Source organism: Crotalus tigris, unplaced genomic scaffold (assembly GCF_016545835.1).
Source record: "Crotalus tigris isolate CLP2741 ecotype Arizona unplaced genomic scaffold, ASM1654583v1 scf7180000024433.1590703, whole genome shotgun sequence".
Lineage (NCBI taxonomy): Eukaryota > Metazoa > Chordata > Lepidosauria > Squamata > Viperidae > Crotalus > Crotalus tigris.
In genome coordinates, this window is record NW_024100600.1 from 674,828 (window position 1) to 687,090 (window position 12,263).

The 12,263-nt window shown below is 56.3% G+C and overlaps 2 protein-coding genes and 1 long non-coding RNA gene across 11 annotated transcripts in view; 1 reads left to right on the forward strand and 2 right to left on the reverse strand.

Annotated features, from left to right (window-relative positions):
* Window positions 1-51: 51 nt before the first annotated feature.
* SLC22A31 (solute carrier family 22 member 31) lies at window positions 52-5,093 on the reverse strand. 6 transcript variants are annotated; one of them, XM_039331007.1, is made up of 9 exons: window positions 4,697-5,093; window positions 4,393-4,496; window positions 3,388-3,542; window positions 2,757-2,925; window positions 2,424-2,569; window positions 2,080-2,188; window positions 1,709-1,923; window positions 1,344-1,455; window positions 52-980 (listed from the first exon to the last, which is right to left on the reverse strand). In XM_039331007.1, exons 1-9 carry the CDS (start codon window positions 5,057-5,059, stop codon window positions 341-343), a joined length of 2,013 nt encoding a protein of 670 aa, XP_039186941.1. In that variant the 5' UTR covers window positions 5,060-5,093; the 3' UTR covers window positions 52-340. The 6 variants fall into 6 exon arrangements, with proteins under 6 accessions (XP_039186941.1, XP_039186940.1, XP_039186945.1 ...); XM_039331006.1 differs by having other exon boundaries at window positions 2,080-2,251; XM_039331010.1 differs by having other exon boundaries at window positions 378-934.
* Window positions 3,560-7,245, forward strand: LOC120302499. Of its 3 annotated transcripts, none has more exons than XR_005555150.1 (3): window positions 3,560-4,442; window positions 5,818-5,976; window positions 6,674-7,245. It is a non-coding gene; the product is annotated as an uncharacterized LOC120302499 (long non-coding RNA). The 3 variants fall into 3 exon arrangements; XR_005555151.1 differs by lacking the exon at window positions 3,560-4,442 and adding an exon at window positions 5,156-5,276; XR_005555149.1 differs by lacking the exon at window positions 3,560-4,442 and adding an exon at window positions 5,237-5,376.
* A 2,173-nt stretch (window positions 7,246-9,418) lies between these two features.
* Window positions 9,419-12,263, reverse strand: part of ANKRD11 (ankyrin repeat domain 11) — a 209,225-nt gene continuing 206,380 nt past the window's right edge. For both annotated transcript variants that reach the window (XM_039330997.1, XM_039330996.1), the window contains 2 exons: window positions 12,120-12,212; window positions 9,419-10,691 (listed from right to left, as the gene is read on the reverse strand). In XM_039330997.1, the coding sequence (XP_039186931.1) occupies window positions 10,506-10,691; window positions 12,120-12,212 (279 nt within the window). In that variant the 3' untranslated portion in view covers window positions 9,419-10,505. The remainder of the gene's footprint in view (window positions 10,692-12,119; window positions 12,213-12,263) is intronic.

Here is a 12,263-nt window from a genome sequence, read left to right on the forward strand (position 1 = left end):
GGCAGCTGGGTGAGAAAACCTCAGCCTGCCTGGGATCCAAAGAGCCAGTGGGGAGAAGCAAGAACTGGCAACCTTGCAGGAGGCAAATGGTGATGCCCCACTCCCAGGGCGCTATCTAGAGCAACAGCCCCCCCCCATAGAACTGATCAGGCCTGCCCTGAAAAGTGGCTTCCGGTGGGCTGTGGGTAAACCCGGCTGTGTTCCCCCACCCCAGTCCAATGCTGCAGAGCTCCTCATGTGGCTGCAGCCAGGAGAATGAGAGCTTGGAGGTCTGGGGGGTGGGAGAGGGCAGGATTTGGCGAGGGGGGAGCTGACAATAAAACTCTCTAGGAAAAATGAACTACAAAGGCAGCATGTGGTTTATTGCATATCCACAAAGGGGGGCCCTGTGATCCCAAACCACTCTTTCCCCAAGAAAAGAGGGCCAGAGGCTGCCCAGTTCCTCCTGTCCCCGGAGGACCCTGGGGCTGAAAATGTTCCCTCTGTGGGGCCCGGGGGCCCTCTCCTCTGGGTGCTGCCATGCCCTTAGGTCCCTGGGGTCAGTGAGCTGCCTTGCCCCCCAGCACCAGCGCCCCCCCCATGGCTGCCCAGCATCTTCTTGGTGGCCGTGACCAGGTGGGCATAGCTCTCGGGGTCGTAGGGGCTGCTCCCCCCGTGGGTGGAGAGCAGTGGCAGCTGGTCCTGGTGGCGGCAGTGACGGCAGGTGGGGTGGAAGAGCGGCGGCCGGTGCAGGCTCTCCCCCTCCTGCATGGAGTCTGGCAGCGGCCTGTGGCTGGTCTCCGGGAGGAGCATCACACTGAGCACCGAGAGGATGGCGAAGGAGGCAAACACCACGTGGTGCAAGAAGAACCCCCGGCTGTGCTGGATGTCCATGATCGGGGTGACCGCCTGGCCCAGTGTGTGTGCAGCCAGGATGAGGCCCAGCCCAGCCCCTCTGCAAAGCAAAACAGCCCCATTGGGGAGCAGCAAGGCCCCTGTCCCTGGGGGCCATTTCCTCCTCAGCCCCAGCTCTGCCACCCTGCCAGCAACCAGTCCCTCCTGGCCCCTGGGCAGAGCCCCTGGCTTTCCACCTGGATCCCTGAACCGGCACAAACCACCTGAGCGAAGGCAGCTTGGGGCCGATCCCAGCCTTGTCCGTTCCTGGCACAAGCGCAAGGGGTCCCGCCCAGGAGCAGAGCCTTGTCAGCCCATAGATGCTGCCCCGCCTGCTGGGCTCATTGGGAAAGCCAGCTGGGAGTTGGCCCAGGGTGGCCTTTGGGCAAGGCTCTGACCTCACTCGAAGCTGAATGCCAGGCTCCAGCCCTGCCCGTCTGCCAACACGGGGACACCTGATGCCTCCTCACCTGACCACGGTGGGCAGCACCTCGCTGGCAAAGAAGATGCTGAGGGTAGCAACAGCTTGAGATGCCAGAATGCCCAGGATGGAGAGCGCCAAGACAAGCCAGGCCATCAAATCTAGGGGAGCGAAGGGGGCCGGTTGAGAGGCTGGCTGAACATCCTCCTGCTGAGCCTCCCCTTAGCAGGCAAATCTCCAGCAACACAAACCTCAGTGGGCGACTCAAGCAAGCCAGCCAAGTGACTCAATCTGGACAAGTCCAGATCTGGGAAGAGGGAAGCCCCTCGCAGGGGCCCAGCAACGCAAGACTCAGGACCCTTGAGCAGGATCGGTTCCTCTCCTACTTGCCCCCCAGCAGCTGGGTCTCCTTACACTGCATCAGGGCCAGGAGCAGCAGGGAGGAAACCCCAGTGAGGATGGTGCCGAAGAGGAGGAGTGCCCGGCGGCCAAAGTGATCCACAGTCAGGCAGAGGAAGAGGATGGCCACCGCTTCGCTCCCCGCCAGCAGAAAATAGGGGAAGTAAAAGTGGGGCGCGTACGGAGCCAAGTTGCGGGCGAAACAGTGGCGGATGCCGCTCCCAATGAACCTGGTGGGGAAGGAAGCTAAGTCCACAGGATGTCTGACAGCCAACGGGAGGGAGGTGTCACACGGGGGTCCCTGGTGCAGCTTGTGAGGAAGAGGGGGGAGGAAGAGGAGGATGCTCTGCCCAGACCCTCGCTTGCCCCCGCCCAGGAGCACTTACGCAGTGAAGCCGAGAATGAGGCTGTTCTTCCATACCACTCGTGTGCTGAAGATCCGGCAGACGCTGTGGTATTCTGCTCTACGGACGCCTCCTGCCCGGCTGTCCGTCTCTGGGCACAAAAGCAGAACTGGATCCCAGGCCCAATGGGGAGGCAGCCTGGCTGGCCAGTCAGCTGAGGCCCCAGGCAGAATCAAGAGGGCCTCTGGTGAGCGAGGGGAGCTTCCCCACCCCCCACCTCTGATGGACTCCACTCAGGGGCTCCCACTCTGTGGATCCAGGTAGCCCCCACCCAGCTGCAACCAGCAGCATCGGAAGGTGCCTGCAAGGCCTAGTGGCAGACCCACCTGCCGAGAAGGGCTCCCCTGTGGTGGAGTCATTTTCCAGCCAGACTCCGTTGCCCCTGGCCAGGTCCAGCAGGGCCCGCTTGCCTCTCTGCAGCTGCTGTGTGGCCAAGAGCCACCGGGCCGACTCGGGAAAAAGAGAGGGAGACCTGGGGAGGGAGAAATCGGGACTGGAGGGTCCGGCGTTTGGGGCTCCTATCTTTGTCAGAGAAGTGAGTCCTCTATGCGCATCCACTAAAGGAGGGGAGGCAGCAAGGAAGGAAGGAGTGAATGCCCCATAGGGGGGACAATGGGGGAGACAGACCCTCTCAGCATCCAGAGCTAGACACCACTCACCACCAGCAAGCAGTCAGCAGAGCCAGCCCCAATGTGATGGCCCCCTGGAGCAGCCGCCACTCTGCAACGGCCACGGCCAGGCCTGGCAGGATCAGCTGCCCAGCAACCCAGAAGAAGCTGGCGCTCATCGTGACCGTCAGGCGGTGGGGGGGATCACACAACTCCAGGCCTAAGGAGAAGCAGAGGGAGCGCATGAGTGGGAAAGGCGGAGAAGAGCCCAGTTGGTGGGGCTACTTTGGCCGAGATGAAATGCATCGAGTCTCACTGGGGGCATCTGAGCTTCCGGCTTCAGCAACCAACAGGGAGGGAGGCCATGAAGTAGCCCAGCAACATCGGAGGGCCACCTGCTTCCCAAACGTGCCCAGGAGAAGCGGGGCCTCCACCAACCCCCACGGAAGCCACTCAGATCACCAGGAAGTTGCATTTCAGGGCAGCAGCTCCTCACCAGGGAAGCCCCAAACCAAGGTTTGTCCTTCTCGTGGAGGCATTGGCTGAAGCCCCCTTGTTCCAAGGCCGGAGAGTCCATTGGGGGCAAAGGTGCTTTTGGCCTGGGCAGATGGGCTAAAGCAAGGAGGACCTGGTGGGGCCTGTCCTGGAGGGCAGTACAGCCAGCGGGCAAGAAATGACTCACGTGCCACGTAGAGGGAGAGGAAGCCCCCCGCCAGCACGGCCCCAAAGAGCATCCGCAGCACAACCAGCATAAGGTAATCCACTGCCAGCGCCACGCCGAAGCCCAGCGGGACGGACAGCACCAAGGAAAGAACGAAGATGGTCCGACGGCCAAATCTGGAGGAGAGAGGGAGCACAGAATTGGGGGGGGGAGAAGAGGCCCCCACCTGACTGCACTGAAAGAGCTCCCATCCCAGATCACAAGGGAGCAAAATTCAGGGCTGCAACTTGCTTGGCCTTTGTTTGAAACAGCAACGCAAATTACTGCCCAGTGGTTGCTGGAGGCCAGCCTGATGGCTGTCAAACTCCCACTCGTCAGAACGGCCAGAGCCCAGGGAGCCCGAGGGTGCCCCCAAATGCCAGGTTTCACAAAGTCCATTTTAGAGCCAGGCTGCAGGAGGACAGCTCGGCCAAAGTCATCCCAAAGAAGTTCTTCTTATCCAATTGGCAGCTCTTTGTGAAGACCAGCCGCTCTGCAGCTCCTGAAGGCACCTTGCAAGACTTGCTGCAGGGGTTTGTCTGCATTCAGGCCTGTAGGTGGCCCCCTCCGGACTCATAGCGGCCATCAGAGGTCCAGGGTCACAACTACAGGCTAGAATTTCAGTAGAATGAGCGAGCTTCCCCTTCCGCCAAGTGTCCCTCACCTCAAGAATGTTGGCTAAAACAGGCGGAAATAATTTGCTTTTAAGCAAACACGGGACTCGGGCGGTATTGCTGAGCTACAGGGGCCCTGTGAATCATCTTATTAAGTGGGGATGAAAACAAGAGGTTCTTCTTGGAAAGTAGCCCCTCCCAGATAGGTGCCAGCAGCCGCCTCTGCCACATGGAGACCCACAGAAGCCAACGCCTGCACTGTAGCCTTTGCTTTCCCAGTGATGGCAGATGGCCAAGCGGCCAGTCCTCATAGTGGGGCCGACCAGAAGATCAAACGGCCCAGAGGCCACCTGGAGAAGTGGAGCCGCCTTACCTGTCGCAGGACGCCCCGAGGGCCGCGTAGCCCATCAGCCATCCCAGGAGGTGGGTGGTCTGTTCCAGCGGCACCTGCCACTGCTTGGCGCACACCAGGTCCCACTGCGGGGGAAGCGGCCGTCAGCAGGGAGGCAGCAGCCCAGCCGGGGCTCCTCCCCCCCCCGCTCTCCCGCAGATCACCGCCGGAGACGAGCCAGGCCGGCCGAGGGTCCGCCTGCCTGGAGCTGCCGGGGGTTCGCCCCGTCGGCCCGGCCCGGCGAAGGGAGCCACAGGGCGGCGGGTCCTCCGCGCGGCAGACCCACCTGTGTGACCAGCGTGGAGCGGAGCCCGGCCGCGGGCAGCACGTACTGCCAGCCGCGGGTGCAGGGTCCGGTGCCGTTGGGCGGGCCGGAGCCGCCTCCGGGCCGCGGATAGCGGTAGAGTAGGCAGCGGCTGCCCGGCGGCGCCGAGGCGTTGCGCAGCTCCGGGCTGCTGGCGTTGCGCAGGGCGGCGGGGAGCAGCGCGGGGTCCGGGCGGCAGCGGTGCGGCGGGACGGCGGCCAGGAGCAGCCCCGCGGCCAGCCCCAGCGCCAGCCCCGCGTTGGGCAGCCCCGAGGCGGCCGCCAGGAAGCGCGACCGCCGCCCGAAGCCGCCCACCTGGCGCAGCTGCCCCCCCTCGAAGTCCATGCGCTCCCGGCACCAGAGACGGCCGACCGGCGGCGCGCGGCCTTTCTGCGGGCCGGGGGGCGGGCGGGGCGCGACGGGGCGGGCCGTCGGGGAAGAGGCTGCCCGACCGCGCCTTTCCCCGGAGCCGAGCGAGCCAAGGCCGGGGCCAAGGGGAGCCCCGCGAAGGCAGCGGTGTGGCGAGGGCGCTCTGCGCTTGCTCAGAGGCTTGAACCCTGAGGTGCGGGAGGCCGGGTCGATCGCCCCTCTGGGCGCAGCCACGCACGGCCGGCCGCTCCAGATGGGCCCCGCCGTGGACGGGAGGCGAGGGGAGGCTGCAGGTCCGAAGCGGGGAGCTGCTCCTTCGATTTGCCCGGCTAGCCGCTGGGGGTGGGTGGGTAGGCCGCCTGCTTGTGCCGGGATGGGCTGCCGAGGGGCCGGGCCTTTCCCGGGCAGGGAGCAGCTGGCGAGCGGAGCAAAACCTGCTCGGTCCAGTTGAGCAACTTCCCTGCCCGACTCCCCCCCCCCCCAGGCTGTTCTCCACCTCTCCCCAAGGCTGCTCTGTTTGTCTTCGCCTCTTGCGACAAGTGGCCGCTTTCCTTTCCCCGGTTTCGTTTGAGCAAGTTGTGCAAAAATACTGGCGTGGGGGAGGGGACAGTTTTGTTGGACTGCTCCTTTGGAAAACAATCATGTGACATCATGCCAACCTTTTATTTCATTTCCCTGTTCTCTAATTTTCTAAAAAATACATCTGCACACTTCACGGCTTCTGCGTGCAACAGTTTATCCAGGGAGAGCAGCAGTGTGTCAGCGCAACTCGCCAAGCAACGAAGGAAGTCACGGTTTCGAAGCAGCCAGGCTAACAGGCTGCACAAATGTCTACGTGGTCTTTCACGGACCCTCTGAAAAGTGGATTGCGTGACCCCCAGATCACAATCTTGGTAATGCAACTCTGCCGGTCGGGACAGCAGCTTCCCCCCACGGTGGTGTGTGACCTCTCAGCCTTCCGGATTAGAAGTTTAGAAAAAGGAGATGAGCTGCAATGTGCACCTCTCTCGGTATTTAAAAATATAGGGGACACGGACACACCAAGCTACTATTGGAAACACATGTAGGCTTTCAGGCGCGCTGGGCTGAACAATTTGGGGGAAAGGACAGAAATCCAGTGATTTAGGCAGGTTGGATCTCAACCTTGGCTCCTCCTTCGATGCCTCTGATAATAGAAGTGACCAAAAGAAGTTGGGAGACTCCAGGGTTGATCTGGAAAAATAATTTGGGGCTGGAAAGGAGGAAAAAATGTGAAAGGGTATTTTGTGTGAAGATTTTATCAAATTTTGAGAGCCTGCAGAAAGCCCTGGTTGCCCCAGTTTCAGAGCCAAGATGAGCTTTTGCTGCGAAGTGTTAGGAAGAAAGCCAGATTCGTGTCTGGAAGGAAAGTATCAGGAACCATCTGACTTGAGTGTTAGTTGGAGAAGGTGCAGAGGCAGCAGCTTCCATGGGCTTTGGTTCACTTTGTTGGATACACTGAGGGTTGCCTTGAACCAGCTGTGTTAATTGGAAAAAGAACTGCCAGACATACTATCCAATTTCCTGCCATGTAGGGCACACACCAACGCGTAACTTTCTATTTCTCTTCAGTCTGATAATAGCCAACATCCGCCTCGCTTCGCAAGATCTGGAGCTGGCCTACGGTGGAAGATGCATTAAACCTTGGAGGTATGTCTGTCTTTGCTCTTTCAGCCTCCTCTCTGTCGAAAGGCTGCTGCAGGAAAAGTCTGCTCGGGAATGTCCAAGGCCCACAGGGTGAAACGAGACGGAGGAGGAGAGCCCCTTCGGAAAGGCCTTGAGAAGCAGCGGAGAATCAAAAACCCCATAGCACACTTGTTCTTTTTTTAAAAAAAAATTTATTTATGAACATTATCTCTTGAAGGACAACAGCATCTCTGCACTTCTCTCTGTACATGCAACTGTAGAAAATAACACCTGTATTTACTTCACCTCTTTCTGCAGGAAGTTGTACAGCTAAAGGGCAGTTTTATGGTGCCCTCGGCAGCACCAGCACTGACAAACTATATGTACACCAACTACATTGGTAAAAAATAAAAAATAAAAAAATACATGATTACATTACAAACAATGCACCCTGCTGCTGTTTAACTCCACATTCTATGCAAGTTGCACGAGTACAAATAAAAGGATGTGTGGATTGACCTGTGAGAGTTATTTACATGTATATATACAATTGTCTGGTAGAAGCGATTTAACAAGAAGGGCTATTTACACTGGTGTCCAAATCAACAGACTGCACGGTATCACACAGGGCTATTATGCTCCTGCTATGATTCAGGCTTTAAAGGATGGATCTGGGGGTGGGTGGAGAGGGGATTCCCATCGGTATCAAGAAGAAAAGAGAGAGACAACCGGATCCCTGTAGCTTCAGAGGTGGAACACGAGGATAGGTGCTGAGTAGCGGGAAGTAGCTAAACCACAAGTTTCCCCATAATTGATGAAAGCTTTGCAAATGTCCCGTGCAGCATGATGGGAAAAGGCTTCCGGAGGGATCCTTCCACAAAGGCCGGTTCCTGCAGAAGCCGCACAGGGAGCTCATCAGCCACCAGCAGATGCTGGAGGTGGCCAAGACAAGCACCTTCAAGTGCTGCCGACCCCACTCAACAATACTTTGCTGGTGGGGAGCGTTCACACTTCTCTGGTTGAACAAAGTGGGAGAACCACATTTTCAAGCAGAATTTGGCTCCGTCCATGTGCAGAGGTGGTGGAAACCGCCCCCCCCCTCTGAAACCCAAAGCCCAATCCATGAAGGCTCTGCTGTCGCCCACTGATGAAGAAGCACTACATTTTAGGCAGGGGAGGCTTCCCTCTGTTTCCTCTGCGTTCCAAAAGAAACTTTTCCCGGCACCGGATGCTAAGAACCAAAGGCTTCTTAGGTGTCCTCCCCCCTCCCCCACATGCACTTGGTGGAGTTTCATAGGCACGAACCTGTCAGCCAGCAATCCAGGCCAGACACGAGAGATGCACTCGTGCAGCAGGTGGGCCGGAACAGGCTGGAAAGACCCACCCTCCTGGCAGCTCAGCCTTGAGGGGAGGCCAGCTGAGCAGGCCCTGGGGAAACGGCGCACCTTGTGCCCTTTCCAGCAATTACCCGCGTGTCCTGGCTCTCGTGGCAAATTGCCAACTGACGTGCAAGTCTTTTGCAGCCTGCATCGGAGAAGGGCTTTGCTGGCTGAAAGCTTGGGGAGGGAGGGGGAAAGGACGCCTCCACACGAGTCTCCACACAGCCTGGCCTGTCAAAGCAGCCGCCTCTCAGGAAGAGGAGCTAGGCCCAGGACTCCCTTCAGCCAGCTTCTGGGGGGTGGGCAGGAGCCCCAGCCCTTGCCTTACCACTCTCTCTCAGTCTCTGCTCCTCAATTTTCTCACGACAACTGTCCATATTCCAAATGTTGGACCAGGGAAGACCCCCTTTGCTAGCACAAGAATGCAACTGTGCCAGCCACTCATTCTGAATCCGTACGCATGTTGCTAAAACAAGGGAGGTTCACGAATAAACCTCCCTTAAGCATCAGAGTGACAGGTCCACGTTTGCCTTCATAAATTAACTTCCGCGTTGGGGGTGGGTGGGAGTCCTCCAGTCTTTGCTAGCCAGCAATTCCCCAAGACTCAGGGCTGTCAATGCACAGTCCAGATCTGGAAGCAGCCAGTCCCGAAAGATTTTGATAAGCGTTACGTGAGAAAGCAATCACAGAACTGAGCCTGCCTGGACCACAACCAGAAAAATACTCTTGGCAAAAGCTTTGGGAAACAGGAGGCTCCCTTGTCACCCAGCCACCTCCTTACCTGTCCCAGGGACACTCAAAAGCAAGCCTTGCTCCCTCCATCCACAAGCAGAGAACTCTTCAGAGGAGGGCTGAGCCAAGCATGCACTGCCCTGAACTTCCTGGTTACAAAATTCTACTCGACAATCCACAATTTGGAACCGGGGCCAAGTTGAGCCAGAAACCCCAAGGCTCTCCTGGCTGGTCTTGCAGACACCTTCCCTACTGCAAGCGGCTTGACCATCCTGGCCTCTCTTGCACCCGCCTGCCCTGAGGTCCTGCCCCACGAAAGGTCAGTTTCTGCCCACACGTGCCAAGAGCAGCCACCAGTTCCTCAGGCTCCAAAGGGGAGCACGAGGCTCTTTCGAGATCAGTCTGTGGTGAGATATCAAGCCTTGCCCAGAGAAGCCCAGGGCACAGCTCAGGGAGGGAGGGAGGGAGGGCCAGCCAGCCTGCCTGCCTGCTGCACGGGGCAGAAGGAGCCGGCAGGCCCCTGGGTCAGAGAGGAGAAGGGAGGGATGCTGCCTTGGGGGAACTATACATACAAAGATAATTTTAATTAATTAATTTATTTCTTTACACATGACTGAAAGTGATGTTACAGTACATAAGTTATTTACAACTGTGCAGTAATGTGTTGCAAAATAAATTATCTAGAAGGCAGCAAAAAGTACATTGTTAATGTATATAAAACTGTACAGCTTTTAAGGGATACAATTTCTTTTTATATGAGTATTGGCTCTTGTAGTGTTTTATCTTTTTCTTTTTTCAAGTTATGGTCTCAGAAAGAGAAACAAAATGCCCAAGATTAAAGGAAAATATATATTTATATATATATATTTATATATATATATATATATAAACCACATGGATTTTACTCCACTTCAAAACAGAATTGCACAGTCCTCGCTCTGCGCCACTTACGTCTCTGATTTCCATGGTGAGGTGTCTCCCACCCCAGGCTGGCTCGCTTGAAAGGTGCCCCATGCTGCTGGTCCAGGGGGGCGACTCCCTGCACCACCTCCAGAGTGCAGCTTGGTGTCTTCCTGATGCCCGGCTGCAACAAGAACCAAAGGGACTGCCTGTCTCTTCTATCCCCACCTCCCCACAGCCCCCCCCCAGTCTAGCCCTGCAGGGTCTCGGAGGGATGATCCACCCACAGGCTAATGGAAGAATCAAAGCGCTCCAAATGGCAGAAACTGTGAGTGCGCCGAAAGCTGCGGCGACCTCAAATCTTGGCGGCAGCTGCAGCTCCCCCATTGGAAAGGGTGCCCTGGCAGTCTTCCGGCCCCCACTGAGTCTCTCTTCCTTCCACCAGTCCTGAACCTGCCGTCTGCAGGCTGCTCCTGCCAGAGAGAGTGGTGGGGAAGGAGCTGCGCCTCCCCTTCCTCTGCTCCTACAGTCGGGGCGCCTGGGGCTCCGTGAAGAAAGTGCCACTTATGGTTTTGTCACAGATGTTCTGCTTCCTCCTCGTCTGACTAGGGATTCATCAGCAAGCGGTTGTGTCTGTGTGTGTGTCTGTGTGCGCATGTGTGTGAACACCTACACCCATCCTGGAGAGGGGAGTTGGGTGGGTGAGTTAGGGGGTGGGCACCCACCCATGCCAGTTTGCAGTGAAAATGTCCGCAGGCACGGTCCTGTCATGCTGGCAAGAGCACAAAGTCATCGTTCACGTCCACCATGGGCACGTAGAAGGAGGGCACCTCGTTCACGCAGAGCGACTTGTGCCCGGCAGGGTCCAGCTCCTGCACTTTCAGCTGCCACTCCATGCGCTGCACTGCGTTCAAGGCTGCGGCTTCGTGTTGCTGGCGCATCAGCAGGCACGTCTGGATCAGAAAAGAGGAGAGCGCACTGAGTGCATGAAGGCCCCGGATGCCTAGAAACTCCCCCCTTTGTACCTTCAGGGTCCTCCCCCCAAAGGGGAGTCAACAGGCAGTTATGGGGAAAGCCCCAATGGGACACCCTCCTCCAGCTTCTACTTTGTTTTTCAGACATCTCATGGAGAAGCTCAGTCTTGATTGGGATGGGGCTGGCTCGCTTGGGAAAGATTAATTCGGAGTCACATGTCATGGAGGCCAGGAACAAAAAACGTTGCCTGTTTTTTCAGTGGATGCCTAAACCAACAGCTCAAAATGTTTAGCCTAGAGATTAGAAGGATTTCCTGCTGGGAGGGCCGTTCAAGAGAAGGTTGCGCTGTGACATTTAAAGGACTTCTTGGGCCATCAACACTGCTTTTAATTTTTGTTAGCTTTTGGAGTATTTGCTATTGTTTGTCACGCAAATGAGCTTCTTCAACTTTTATTTTTAGAGAAAAGCAGATGGCTGTAAACATACAGGTAGTCCTTGACTTATCACCATTCATTTAGCCATCATTAGAAATTACGACAGTGCTGAGAAAAAGTGACTCACCACCTGCCCTCAAATTTACAACTGTTGCAGTATCCCCAGTCACGTGATCAGGATTTGGGTGCTTGGCAACTGGCATGTATTTAGGATGGCTGCAGCATTCTGGGTCACGTGATGGCTTTTGTGGGGTTCTGTGTGTTTATATTTATAGAGCTTTATCAAAGGCTGCTTGATCCACCTAGGATTATCATAGGTGGCCATGTAAGTTTTTTCCCCCCAACGAATGGATGAATGCTGCATTGTTGATAAAGGTCTCTTACAAAGCTCTAGATACACAAGGGGATTAGGCAATCCTGGGCTGAGATCAACATGCGTTCCTAAGAAATGGAGATATTTGCATTTTTTTTAATCATCAGAAATGTGAATGTTCCCCGTCATTTACCACCTAGTTTTCCCTCTGCATATTTTAAGAAAAGCAACTTGTGGAATGGAACAATATCAAGTCAGTGCATGTGCTGTTGGCCAGGGGACTGCCTGCTCGGAGCCACGGGCAGAAAAGCGCCTCCCTGCCAGGGCTACAGATTGGCTAACGGAGATGAATCTTTCCTGAGAGCTAGAAAAGCTGGTTCCGATTTTCACAGAATGTTAATTTTAAAACATCACATCACAGAAACGGCTGGGCCAGAGGAATCTCTTCTGAGAATCAGGCACACAGCTGAATGATGGAAATATTTTGAAGAGGAGGAGAAGGAAGAGGAGGGTGGGGGAAGCAATTAAGAGTCTCATCATCAGTTCAGGAGCAGACCTGAGGAATGCAGCAGGTGCACCACGAGCCGTTCTCTCCCACCACAGAGCGGGCTTAAGACACAGCCGAGTCACCACTGACACCTACTGGCTTCCCTGCTCACCTTCATTCGGTCATATTTGTCATCCACATCCTGCAACCATGAGATAAACTGGCGAGCATTGAAACGATCTCTGACAGATTTGTTTTCATCTCCCTGAGAGACAAAGGATGAAGGTAAGCGGCAGAAAGAAAGACTTAAAAATTA